Source organism: Poecile atricapillus, chromosome 4, assembly GCF_030490865.1.
Source record: "Poecile atricapillus isolate bPoeAtr1 chromosome 4, bPoeAtr1.hap1, whole genome shotgun sequence".
Classification (NCBI taxonomy): Eukaryota; Metazoa; Chordata; class Aves; order Passeriformes; family Paridae; genus Poecile; species Poecile atricapillus.
In genome coordinates this window covers 44,113,897-44,127,359 of record NC_081252.1, presented here as the reverse complement: position 1 = coordinate 44,127,359, position 13,463 = coordinate 44,113,897, and the positions used below count along the sequence as shown (strand labels likewise).

The 13,463-nt window shown below is 45.0% G+C and overlaps 1 protein-coding gene across 1 annotated transcript; it reads right to left on the bottom strand.

Moving 5' to 3' along the window:
• Positions 1–8,106: 8,106 nt before the first annotated feature.
• On the bottom strand, positions 8,107–12,994 carry CDKN2AIP (CDKN2A interacting protein). The gene is made up of 3 exons (XM_058837651.1): positions 12,732–12,994; positions 12,504–12,634; positions 8,107–11,761 (listed from the first exon to the last, which is right to left on the bottom strand). The coding sequence occupies exons 1-3, from the start codon at positions 12,953–12,955 to the stop codon at positions 10,215–10,217; spliced, it is 1,902 nt and encodes a 633-aa protein (XP_058693634.1). The 5' UTR covers positions 12,956–12,994; the 3' UTR covers positions 8,107–10,214.
• Positions 12,995–13,463: the final 469 nt, after the last annotated feature.

The following is a 13,463-nucleotide window of genomic DNA, read 5'->3' as shown; positions in this document are numbered from 1 at the left end:
AATAATTCATAATATTTGTTACAAGTAGTTTCTGTGCTAAAGGCTTGCTGTTTGTCACTATGGGGGAACAGTATTTAAGGTACAACAGAGAACAGCTAATGATTTCTGAATTTAAGTGTTGTTTGCTGCTTTCAACCACTAAAATAAAACTCTAAAGTTTGAGGAACCTTAAGAACACAGCAATGGCACTGGACCAGATTTCCCTAGGAAAAAGGCGGGTTAGCTTGCTGCATGATTGAAGCCTCAGGGGAAAGGAAAGCAAGAAGAGTAGACTGAATTCTCTGATTTGCTCATGCCTCAAAATGGCTAGGAGCAAGCACAGAATTTTGATGTATTGGGCAGTAGTTTTCAGGTTAATAGATAGTTCACAGATCCAACTATGTCCCTTCTTTCACTGTCTGTATGTGAGAATAATCTGGAGATTGGAAGAGGCATGGTAGAGCAAAACCTTGCTAATTGTAGAGATGAACAGGCAGAAGGATCATCCGTTTCCACCAACCCTCTCTGCTAAGTGGGAAACTGTCAGCTTGAGGTTGACATACGCAGGGATGTGGTATTAGGGTGTATTGCATCAAACATATCTCCGTAGTTGTCCAGCAAGGGTAAGGAATATAAAGAGGTTCTATATCCAGTTTATTTAGATTTATTTATATATCTCTAAACTAATCCCAGTTTTTATGGAGAATAGATCCCAACTGTTTTTGTTCTTTATAATTTAGCAGTGTAGGTTTTTAAAGTCTCAACCAGAGTATTCCCCTTCCTTTTGTGAAAGACTATTTCATTATATTACAGACTTTACTACAATAAAAATATTACCAGAGATTTAATTCAACTAGTAATTTCCCCAATTGAAGTTTTGCCTCTCATCTTTCATCATCTTGATTTTACATCCTCAAAACACAGATAATTCCTGTCCTGTTTCACATAATAATACACAAGTTGGTTAGGGTTTTTTTATTTTGGTTTGGGTTTTTGTGTTGTTTGTTTGTTTGTTTTGCTTTGTTTTGGTTTTTTTTTTTTTTTGTTGGATTCTTTTTGGTTTGTGTGGTTTTGTTTGGCTTGGGGTTGTTTTTTTTTCTTCTTGCTTTCTATTGATAACCCAGGAAGTGTTTCAGGCTGTGGAAAAAAGAAAAAGCAGTATCATTGATGAGGACAAGTTCATGGAGGGCTGTAACTGTGAAAGACCGTCTTAGCATTTAGTAGAAATGCTTGAAGGATGACAACAGGGTCCTTCTTTTAAGCAAAAGAACTGATTTTCGATTATATGTATTTCTTATCAGAAATGCTTCTCTGGCTTCCATGGGATTAAATGGATGAAGAATCATCCAAGATACCACAAAAATAAACACATTAAAAAAAGAATGAGTACAAGCTGTATGGGCTTCTTAAGAGTCAGCTGGAGGAAGCTGTAGGCCACAGCAGAGTTTTGTACAGGCGATATTCTGGGAGGAGGCTATCCTTGCCAGAGATACTACTATGTTGGACCAGGTAAGCTATTCTCAAAAGCTTCTTTAACATCATGTCGTCCAAAAAATTCCCTGTGATGCCACACATTGCTTTTTGTTTTCCTTAAAAATTAGGCTTGATTTATCTGGTAAAATACAAATCATACGAATTCAACTATTACTGTTTTTCTCTTTCATTTACAGAAGTGTAGAATACTTAAGACATGGACTGACATCAGAGCATTTCAATAAGATGATAAACTAAACAGTAGATTTCCTGAAAATACTAGTAACTGCTTTTTTCCCTGTTAGCTTTATCCTCAACTGTTACAAAGAGCTTTCCAGTACCAGGTAATAAATATCCCACACTTACTTCGAGATGTATATTGTTCCTCATCCACAACATCTACTCTGTTTTATGCCAATATGCTATAAAAGAAAATCTCTTCCTGAATCTGACTTAGTAACCAGTTGGCTTGTATTAACACAGGCAGCCACAATATCCTGCTCAATGTTTTCTTTAAGCAGATAGATTCTGCTTATTTCACCATGAGCAGACTGAAAAAGGGAGTAAAAAATGCAGACTAAGTTTACTCCATGGTTTATTTTGTAATAACTTTATTTATCTTTTATGGTTCTTCACATTCAGTTTCCATACTCTAATGTCACAGCAAAAAGTGTTTTGAGAAATTGTTAGGCCCAAGGCATGATGTGTTAAGAAATTCACTTATATTTGACTTCATTGCATTCATCAGAGCATACTGACACATTGTCACTTTGTTTGAGTAGAGCCACGCTGATCCTTTTTGAGGCTATTGGCTCTGTTTGGAATGCCCTCTGGAAATCAGCAGAAGCTGGACACTGCCTGCTTCTCACAGGTGCTATGGAGCATGCTTGGCTGGCATAGGAACTGCAGCTCCTTAGAGGAGAGGCCACTGCAGTGATAGCACCACATGGGTAAATTCCTGTCATTTACAACATGGATCTGTCCACTTGTGTCCAGAATAACACTTCCCTGCTGTTCTCTCCAGGAAACTGCTTTCACACAGTAACTCTTCTTCCTCAGCTACTATTATAAAGCAGAAATGATCAGTGGTTTTGGTTTCCAGCTCTAGAACCAATCACCATGTGAAAAACCTCAGAAGGTGTGCAGATGTTTAGGGAAGCCAAGTTAGAAATGGTAACAAGGTAATCTTACTGCAAAGGTAACAACTGTCTTGCTTGTTTTACCTCAGCCCTGAACCTGATCCTCTTCCACCCTAATAAATGGAAGAATCCACATGAATTTAAGGGAAAGGAACCAAAACCCTTTTGCACACAATAAAGAAAGTATTTTTGGTGTGTTCTTACCTGAGGTACCTACTGATATGGATGCTGCATTTCTGTGATTTTGCTTCTCAGCATAGGTCATGTGAAAAACACATTCTTACTTCTTCCTTTTGTGAGGAACAAATATACACAAGTGCACCTCTGTAATCAAGATTATGAAATGAGGGTGAGCAGTGTACCTGCAGAAAGTTTCAGTCATTGATAGTTCAAGACATTCATAATACTCTCCCATATGCAGCTGTTATTTTTTCTTTCTAGCTCAGGAAATAAAGGTGGGAGTCATCCAGCTAAATATGTGGAATGAGAGAGAATCTTAGTATAAATAGGTCTTGCTCTAAAAATGTCTTCATTGACTGTAAGGGGAGCCCAGGTCTCTTGTCACAGATGTCACTGAAATGAATTCCACTCTGTATGTGAAAATGGGGTAATTACATGCCTATGATTATTATTTATGAAATTCAGAGTTCCCCTGAAAACTTGGACAGAGTTTTGGCATACCTCATTAAAACTCTGCAACAAACAGGAGGAAGCCTCATTTTATTTACCTGCTAGTGTGGGTTTTTTTCTCCTTTGGAACCTGCTTATCCTAGCCTAGTAAAAATAATTAATTTCTAGTGCAACTGAAAAATCACCACAAATAGCACCAGAGAGTAATTTCATATCTTCAAAATAACCCTGTAGCACCAATTCACCCACATTAGGGTTTTTCTAGTAGAGCTTCTGCTAAGCAAATTTTTCAGTACCATCACTTACTCCAAGTTACCAAAAAGCAGTATTGTCCTTTGCTATTTGGATATGACCAATGTACAGGTTTTTGTGGGTTTTTTTTTCCAAGAACAGACAGAGTTTACATTTGTTTTATTATTCAGTTGTAACTGTGAGAAAAATTAATGGTTAAACAAGGTTAATAGATTCCTGCCTCTCAAACATCCTCTTCTTCAAAATAATGAGAAATGTGGCATTTACTCCAAACTAAAGGAGGCTTTAGGGTGGAAGACTGCTGTCAAAATATAGGCAACATCTGACTGAACATAGAACTTAGCTGCAGTTAAAATAACAGAATAGGTGAGGCTGGAAGGGACCACAGTGAGCCATCTGGTCCAATTTCCCTGCTCAGGCTGGGTCACCTAGAGCACATTGCACAGATTGTGTCCAGACAGCTTTTGAACCCCTCTAGAGATGGAGACTCTACAACTTCTCTGGGCAATCTGTTCCAATGTTTGGTTACCTATATAGTAAAGAAGTTCTTCCTCATATTCAGGTGGAACTTCCTATATATCCATTTCTGCATGTTGACTCTTGTCCTATTTCTTGGTACCACCTAGAAGAGCCTGGCTCCATCCTCTTGACACCCTTCCTTTGGATACTTAAAGACATTGATAAAATCCTCTCTCAGCTCTCTCTTCTCCAGGCTGAAAGATTTGAAATGTAAAATGTAAAACATCAGAGGATTTAATAAATCCATTGGTCAGTTTTCTTACTAGTGACAAAATATCTTTTGCCCAATGTGATTAATCTCTATATTCATATTGAAAAGAAAGCTCCTTTTGCAGCCCACTTGGGCTTAACAGTTAATGTTACTTGACCACCAGTAGCAATGAAAACTTTAGAGGGCTACAGGCTCAGATGTTGGAGCTGAATAATGCTTTTTTAGTTGCAGGAATGTTACCAGAGAAGGAAAATACATTGGTGGTAACCACTGTCACTCACTCTTCCATTACCTTAGGAACAGGCAGTAGTGCTCAGAAATTATCATGCATGATTTTCATAATTAGTCTACAACATATTTGAAATTGTTACCAGGTATCAACATAAAACTTGTTTTCCTAAATGCCCATCTGTGAGTGAATGTTAATTAATCACAGACTAAAAATTGAGGCATCCTGACAGCAGATTTAATGGCAGCATTTTCTTAAAAATGCTTAACCTACCTAATGGCAGTACATTTGCTGTGGCAGCGGCAACTAACAGAACCATCTAGAAGGCACATACACAAAGTCAAGTTAATTGTTGTTACCTGAACAAAGAGCGTGGCATATTATACATTATGCAAAAACATAGCAAAAATTAACACCTAGCTGAAAGAAAAACTTTAAAAATACAGATATTGCTTTTATTTTCTCTATATTTTGCAACTTACAAGCTCGGGGACAGATTTGCCCAGTAAAAGAGAGACAGCATCAAAATTCTTTTTTCCCACAGCATCTAGACCACTAGACAATGTTGTGTCAGCTTAGTTTAGCCTATAGGCAAGAGAAGTTTGATGTTTGATGTATTCTCCCCTACTAACAAATTTGAAGACCAACATTTACCATTACCTACAGGTGAAACCATTTTGTTCACACATGCACAGAACCAGTTCAAGTCATTAAGGTGCTATAGTGCAATTTTAGGGCCAAGAAAGAAAAACAAGCACACATCAGTCACTGCACAAGCTTCAGCTTGTCTCCACTAGCTTAACTGTGGTCTTCAGCCTTTGTAGCAGGTGCTTCACAGAGCTTTAGATATATCCTTTTAGTAGTTGAAACTGGGACACTGAGATTTCATCACAATTTCTCAACCAAAAAAACAAGACTTCATAGAGCTGTGCCCCAGTTTAGTTGTTTCTTTGGGGATGGGTTCTTTGACAGCATTTTAATTTGAAATCTCTCTTTCCCCATAGATGTATAGGTGATTCCATGCAGGATCACAGGAGAAAACAAAGACAGAGGAGTAGTTCAAGTGGCTAAGATAGCAATCAAAATAACAGCTCAAGCCAGGTGGTTTCTGAGCCCCTTGCACACCCTTTCAGGGCTCTCATGTGAGGCAGTCAGAGCTGCCACTACCAGTTCTGCAGAGGTGCTCCCTGCTCTGCACACTTGCCTCCTCTGCCTAGTCTGGGCTCTGACATGGCTGGGAAGGGGTCACCATGAGGATATTGCTGGAAGAGGAACAGCAGGTATTGGAAACTAACACTGCACTGAAACCAAAACTAAACTAACTTTGCAAACTGTCCTGTGCCTGCATATAGGCTACAGGTCTGAGGCTCAACCAAAGAGAAAGCATTTAGCAGACCTGGGCTCGCCACAGGAACTTCAAACACACCAAGATGGAATGAACCAGAAGGAAGCATTGTCTCTGGGCCGCTTGGGAGCTTTTAGGGTAAAGTGGCAAAGGTAATTTGGGTAAGGTAATAAACCATTTATTATGGGTCTGAGATGCCCGAATTTTATGTCATTTTGGGGATCTCTGCCAGTGCTCTTCTGTCGTGTTTTATACGCAGACATGACTCTAGTGCAGCAGAGGGCTTTATTCCAGCTGACCATGATGATGTGCTATGTGCTTGACATACTAGAGGCAAAAGTGGTACTGCCTATGAAATTAGTTCAGTTTATCATCAGCAAGGCACCAGCATCTTGCATAGTTAGAACCTGGGAATTTAAGCATGAGAATCTAATTAAAGTGGGCAAAAAACACTGGTGGCACGCACTGGCCTTCCCTGCAGAGAAGGTGGAGCAGGGGATCCAGGGGTAGGTATGCCCTGCACAGCACAGCCTGGGTAAGTGGCCGCAGTGCTGAAGAGTGTGGTTTGCACTCGGTGCTGTGTCAGCGTTTGTGCCGAAGCCCAGACACCCACCGAAGCCTCCCGTGCTGGTGCACCATGAACTTCTGTGTGGTGCAAGTGCTCGCGGCAGAGTACTGCCATCTGGCCTCTTGCTACTTCCTCGAGCTGGGAAGGAGGGAAAGCCTTTTCGGGCAGGTAAGTGCTCCGTCCGAAGTGCCTCCCCGATTGAATGTGCTCACGTTGGACAATAGGAGGGATTCCCAAGCATTGGAACAGGCTGCCCAGGGAGGTGGTGGAGCCATTGTCCCTGAAGGTGTTTAAGGAAAGACGACGTGGCACTTAGTGCCATGGTCTGGTTGACAAGACGGTGTCCGGTCAAAGGTTGGAGTCGATGATCTCAATGGTCTGTTCCAACCTTAATGATCCTGCACGCCAAGAGGCGCCTGAAGTCCAGAGGGTATGAGCACCGGGGGGCGCGGGGCCGCTTGTCCTGCACGCCACTGCCGGGGAAGCAGCGTGTGCCCGCACACGCTTTGCCGTGCCCGCGCAGAGCTGTGCCGCGCCGGGGAGGCACCACCCAGCCGTGAGTGTCCCGCGGGATGCGCCGCTGCGGGGCCCCCGCCCGGCAAAAGAGGATGGCCTGAGAGTGAGCCCCGTTCTGTTGGCGCGCCTGCCGCGCTACCTGCGTATCTGTGGCCGTGACGAGAGCCCGCCCCGCGCTCACCCGCTCGGCCCGGGGGCGTCTCGGCGGAGGATGGCGTGAGGCGGCAGCGGGCGGGGGCGCGGTAGCGCCCGGCACTCTCTGCCGGCGGTCCGGGGACTTTCCCCTAGGCGGGCGCGGGGCCCATGAGGAACCAAGGTCCTCCGTGCGTGGCCTAGCGAGCAGGTCTTCAGAACATCCCGGCTTCCGTCTTTAGCCGGCGCCGGTATATAAACATCAGCAGTTAGGACAACTTCGAGGGCAGGGCGAGTACTTTTTGCCACAGGGTTTGCCTCTCTGCTGGCTTCCGCAGGCGATGCACAACACGCAGGCGGCCTGGCCGCCTCCCGAGGGGCACCGTGGCCCCGGGAGGCCGCGGAAGGCGGCCGCGGTGGCACGGAGCGGCCCTGGGAACACGCTATGCAAATAGAGAGCCTCGGCCCCGCCCCGAGCCGGGCGGGCGCGCCAGCCCCGCCTTGTGGCCGCGGCTGCGGCCGCCCCGCTGAGGCCGCCGCGGCGCCCGCAGGCTGCAGCAGGAGCGGCGGGCGATACACCCCGCACGGGTGCGCACCCGGCAGCTGCTAACAGCAACCAGCGGGCGGCTGTCCGCAAGGACCCTGCCGTGCGTGCCAGGCTGTGCTAGCAGTCCCCGGAGGAAACGAGAGTCACTTTCTGATGGCTGCGATTTCCTACACTTCCGTAGAAAAAACGGGGTCAGTTTTCCTTTCGGTGGTTGGTTTGCATTGTCCCCCTGAGCCAACTCTGCACACCTACAGTGTAAGTGCAGGTGTTCTCCCTGGCCCTCATCAGCAGGGTCTGATAGGTAAAGACCAGCAGCCCAGTCACTAGAGACCAGGACGGTACCTGGAGGAGAGGCACAGCGATTTTACAACTGACAGGACTGCACGAACACTTCTTGCCACAGCCCGTTCTCTCAATTTCTTTCTTTCTTCCTCTAGGGCTAATGAAATGTTAATGAATTCTCATTCAAATACTTGAATAGTGCTTATTCACTTGTATGTGAATCCTTGTATTGAGTTGCGTTCCATGCAGAATGTGAAATAAAAATAACACGCTTCAGGTTTTAGTTTCTATTAAGAGTAGCTACAGACTTGTTCTTTAATGATTCACAACCAAACATCAAAGAAGAATAACATTAAAAATTTTTTAGAAAGTAATCCTAAGTCAGGTCTTTTAAAAAAGGCATCTAGCACCTCAGCCTTTTAACACAATTGCCCTAACAGCCCCTCGAGGTCAGTGAATACTGAGAGCTTTGCTTTACAGACGAGAAACACAGGTTTTCACATTACAACACGTGCTGCAATTCTGAAACAGTGATCTGGAGATGACCAAACTAACAGCACAGAAAGCTGTACTACAGAGGGCACGGGATACAACTCCTGTGCCACAAGCACAGTTCTTACGTGTGTCCGTCTACCTGAACAGGGTAAGGACTTGAAAACAGATCTCACACTTCCCGTCATGAATACCACAGCTCCTAAGCACAGCATGAAGCTTGCCCTGCGCTAGAAGCAGACACCAATTCTTGCACTAATTAGCAATTTAGCACTCTGCATTCCGAACGCTGGGGTGGTGCTCCAGGAATGCCAAGGGGAAACTCCTGAGAAATCTAAGTAGGGCGAAGGACCGAGGGCACAGAAGCACAGGGGTCAGGTAGAGGAAGTTCTCAAGCAACCATCGGGAAGTGTGAGCGCCTCGCAGGCTTCTCGTGCTATGGACTGGACAGCCACTGCTCTTCAAAAGCTCGTAGGGTACAGCATAAACACCACTGTGGTTTAGTCCCAAAAATTACAAAATAACTGACAGTGGACGTATGTACTACTGAGATCCCAGAAATTCCTATTCATTCCTTTAGTACTTGATTAATGGATCTGTCAGTCAAGTGTAAGGACACCACTAAATGATGCTAACTACGGTAATAGGACAAGATTAATTCAAAATAGCACTGAAGACATTATGTTTTTACAATTACATGTCATTATCCAATATACCAAAACATGCAGTTTGTGCAGGTACTTCAGCAACATTGAAAATAAAAGGTAATCTCCCACTTTCTTTGCCTCAAACTATTCTGTACAGGGAGTAAAAATGTAGCAAAGGAAGGGCTTGATTAGAATGAATGCTTTACAATACACTCACTGTGTCCAGCAAGCAACAGCATTTTCATTTTGCTTACCTTGGTGTTACAAAAGTAGAAATTTATATTCTACAGATCTCCTCTCTCAGTTTTACAGTATTTCAGCTACACATCTAAGGAAACCAACTCATCCTTGTGGGGATTACACCTTGAAGCTACTCAAAGTAAAGCTTTACTGAAAGTGTTGCAATGTTATTGAAATGGCTGGAATATTTAGTAGCCAAAACCAAAATACTATAAAAGCTTATCACAGAGGTTTTCTTGTTTTAGTAGCAGTCAAAATATACTTAGTATAGAAATCCATGTTCATTTGGAAAAAAAAATACCAAACGAAACTGTAAATTATACTTCACCATATAAATTAAATCTTAATTTACAGTTTTCGTGGGCAAAATAGCTGTGACTTGACTGCTAATTGCTAATTTTCCAATGTGATATTAAATGGGCTCTACCCTGATAGTATAATGTTAAATGGGATCAGGATGTCACTTATATTGCAAGTGTTATGAAAACATCCCATAAAAATAGCCAACCAACTACTTTTTCTCCTAGTATGAGCAACAGTGAACATTATGAGCAACAAGCCTGAAACAGATGATTCAACTTTTTGACTGAAATTTTTAAACAACTTTCAATTATTCAAGTATTATGGTCCCTATGTACACACTTCTATGAGCCTAGAAAAGATATGGTAGACAATTGAGCACACTACCATCAAATTGTAAGAATTACAAAAACGTCAGGTTTTAAACAGCAAATTGTACCTTAATAGTTTAATTAAAAATAGAAGAGTTAGGTAGACTATTTTGCAAATACAACAGCACACTAGTGTGCTGTATATTAAGGCAATACCTTTAAATGTGCACTTGTTATCTCTAACAAGTTTTATACAATTGCTACCAAGTGAAAGAGCTATCATTGTCTTGCAAAACTGAGAAAGAAATACAAAATATCTGGAAGCCTACATTTTCAAAGTACAAAATTAACCTTCAGTCCTTGTGTTGAAATACTATACACAGTACAAACAGTGATTCTCCCCTACAAGATCTCACGAGGATTTCTTAAAGCTGGAGGCAAATTTGAAGGTTTTGACTCTTCATCCAGAAGCACCAAATCTTCAATTTCACTACCTTTGTATTTTCTTTTACATATCTTCACAATAACTTTCTTCTTGAGGAATAATTTCAAAGCTTCTCTTGAAGCCACTGCTTTGGCATTTTCCATACTTTTACCACAGCCAGTACCCAAGTAGACAGACTTGCACCTCAGTTCACAAACTATATTTTCTAGTGAGCTTTTATTTTGAGGCAAGTCTGCAAGTTCCTTCAGGGGAACAAAAGCAACATCTAATGTAGCTTTTACAGACTGAATAGATGAATTTAGAAGTTCTGCATGATTCACATTAGGACTGAAGCCTCCAACAGCAACCAGTTTCCAGGCTACAGCTTTGTAGAGTCTGTTGAAAAAAGGTTGTCTTTCCTTAGCATCTTCGCTAGTTAGTGGTTTGCACAAAGCCTTCGCAGGGCTTTCACCTGCCTGCGAGCCACTCTTGGAGGGCAGCAGGGAAGCGCCTGCCTGAGCTCCACCCCGGGAGGGCCCTTGCTGAGCTCCACTCCGAGCAGCCAGCAGCGAAGCCGCCACCTGAGCACTGCTCTTGGAAGCGAGCAGTGAGGATCCTGGCTGCGCACCGCTCCGAGCGGCCAGCAACGAGGCGGCCACCTCCGCACTGCTCTTAGAGGCCAGGAGCGGGGAGCCCACCTTAGCCGGGCCCTTGGAGGCCAGTAGCAGCGAGGTGCCCACCTGAGTGCCACTCTTGGGGGACAGAAGCAGTGAGCTGCTCACCTGAGCACCACTCTTGGACACTGATGCTGGGGCATTCACTTGGGTTTTGGAAGACAGCAATGCAGCACTTGTTTGAGGGGTGCTCTTGGTGGTTGGTGGCACTGCCGGCACCTGTGGGGTGCTCTTGCTGGTCAGTGGCACTGCTGCTGCTGCTGCTGCTGTTGCCTGTGGGGTGCTCTTGGCAGCTGGTGGCACTGCTGCTGGCACTGCTGCTGCCTGTGGGGTGCTCTTGGCAGTTGCTGGCACTGCTGCTGCCTGTGGGGTGCTCTTGGAGGCTGATGGCACTACTGCTGCCTGTGAAGTGCTCTTGGCAGCTGGTGGCAGTGCTGCCACCACAGCATCTGGCTGAGGGGTGCTCTCGGCAGCCAGTGGTGCTGCACTCACTGTAGTTTTCTTTTCAGGTGATGGCACATTTTCACACTTGCTTTCCTTAGGTGGGCTTGAGCAAGGCTTCTTTCCTGGCTCTTTTTCAGACGAAGGTGGCTTTTGCTCAGCAGTACTTTCAGCATTAGCAGGTTTTCCTTCTGTTTCTATGTCTGAGACTATGACCATTTCTTGATCTGAACTGCAAGTTGTCAGGGAAGTTTTTGGATCTTTGCTAGTACCTTTTTCCTGCTTTTTGGGTAAGGTGCACTCTGATTCCTTCACTCCTTCTGCCTTGGTTGTTTTCACATCCTTTCCAGCATCTTTAGAATCTCTGCTTTTCTCAACAGCTTGTCTCTTGCAGGGCTCTTCTACCCCTTCTGCAAAACAAGTAAAATATGCGATCCTCTTTGATTTCTGCACTATAAAATATCCGCGCAGAGAGAAATCATCAAAAACCTTATAGCAATATTCTCTGTGAATTTAAGGGGCATATATTAGCAATGCACCTCAAACAGTCATTCCAATTATTAACCTACTATTTCAGATTTTTGGGGTTTTTGGACAAAATACGGAAAATACTCATGAGAGATTTCAGATGCTGGTTTGGACCCATAGGCAAGTATGTATTTCAATTCTTGAAGTCCAAACCAAAACTGGCCAACATACATTAAATGGGCTATCTGACTTAAAAATAAAAGAAGTGTATTTTGCCTATTAATACCCCAAAACATCTTTAAAACATTACTCTGAGAATTACTTCAAGAAACTCAGTTTCTTACACAGCAACAACACCTAACTGGTAACAAAGGCAAAGTAATGAGAACGTATTTAAGCTGGAGCACAGCAGCCCATATCGCAACACACAAGTTATCAGATTAAAGTGCACCAGCTGTAGCGATTCAAAACAGCAGCTCTATATTACCAAAGGACTACGTATGCATTATGTCCATTTTAGAGACATTATATTAGAAAAAGAACAGCACAGAGAGAGGAAACTATGAACGGGAGTTTAAAAAGTAAACTATTTCGACTACTTTCTAAGCCCGAGGCAAACCGAGAACATTCAGAAACAAGCATTCTCTAGACTCCTATGTATTGTCACAGCTATGATCTGCTAACCATTGCTACTTGATATGCCTCTTTTCTTCACCTTGGCAACCAGTTCGTCTCTCGTGGTGTGGACAGGCGCGTTGGTCACTTGGATGCCTTCGGCCATTTCCAGCGCCTTCTCCATGACCTGCGGCGGGTACCTGGAGGGGCGACAAGAGCAAAGGAGGGAAGGGGCCTCGTCAGACGGTCGCGCCGCGCCGTCCCCCCCCGTCCCCCGGCGCGTCCCGTTGAACTCACCGGCATCCCAGGAAGACGTGGTTGGCCCACACCATGGAGAGGGACACCAGGCGCTGCAGCTGGGCGCTGCCCGCCGCCGGCAGCTCCCCAACGTTGCGCAGCAGGAACTCCCGGCGGTACCGCCAGTGGTGTTCAGGCTCGCAGGCCCCGCGCAGCGTCTCTGCCCAGGCCGCCTCTTCCGCCGTCCGCCCCAGGGGCTCGCCCGCCGCCGCCTTCCCCGCCATCGCCGCCGCCGCCGCCGCGGAAACACCCGCCCCGCTGCTTCCGCCCGGCGCGCTGTGAGCTCACATCCGCCGGGCCGGGCGGGGCGGGACGGGAAGGGAAGTCGAGAGCCTGCCTCAGGTCTTGGCGCTGTCTCCGAGCTGCCCCGTCCCGCCCGCACATCGCGGAGTACCGGGGGAAAAGCGGTGCTCTGGGCGCGGCTACCAGGCCTGCATTGTGACTGGTGAAAGCGTGAGCAAAAGTTCTGCTCTACGGTTTGATTCTTCCAGGCTTGCTGAGGTCGGAGTTCGTGGGGGATCGGTTAGCGTTTTACCACAGAATCACTTAGGTTGGAAAAGTCCTTTGAAATCATGGGCTCCAACCTCTGGCCGAACACCACTTTGTCAGTCAGACCACTGAACTAAGTGCCACGTCCAGTCTTCCTTTGAACACTTCCAGGGATGGGGGCTCTACCGCCTTCCCGAGGAGGCTGTTCCAGTGCTCGGCAACCTTTTGTGTGAAGACACTCCT

Excerpts from the sequence above, each read along its gene's own strand:
- CDKN2AIP (XM_058837651.1), bottom strand. The coding sequence starts at position 12,955 with ATGGCGGGGAAGGCGGCGGCGGGCGAGCCCCTGGGGCGGACGGCGGAA. Across the intron at positions 12,635-12,731 it reads CACGTCTTCCTGGGATGCCG|GTACCCGCCGCAGGTCATGG; the intron begins GTGAGTTCAACG and ends TCGCCCCTCCAG. Across the intron at positions 11,762-12,503 it reads AGGCATATCAAGTAGCAATG|AAGGGGTAGAAGAGCCCTGC; the intron begins GTTAGCAGATCA and ends CTTGTTTTGCAG.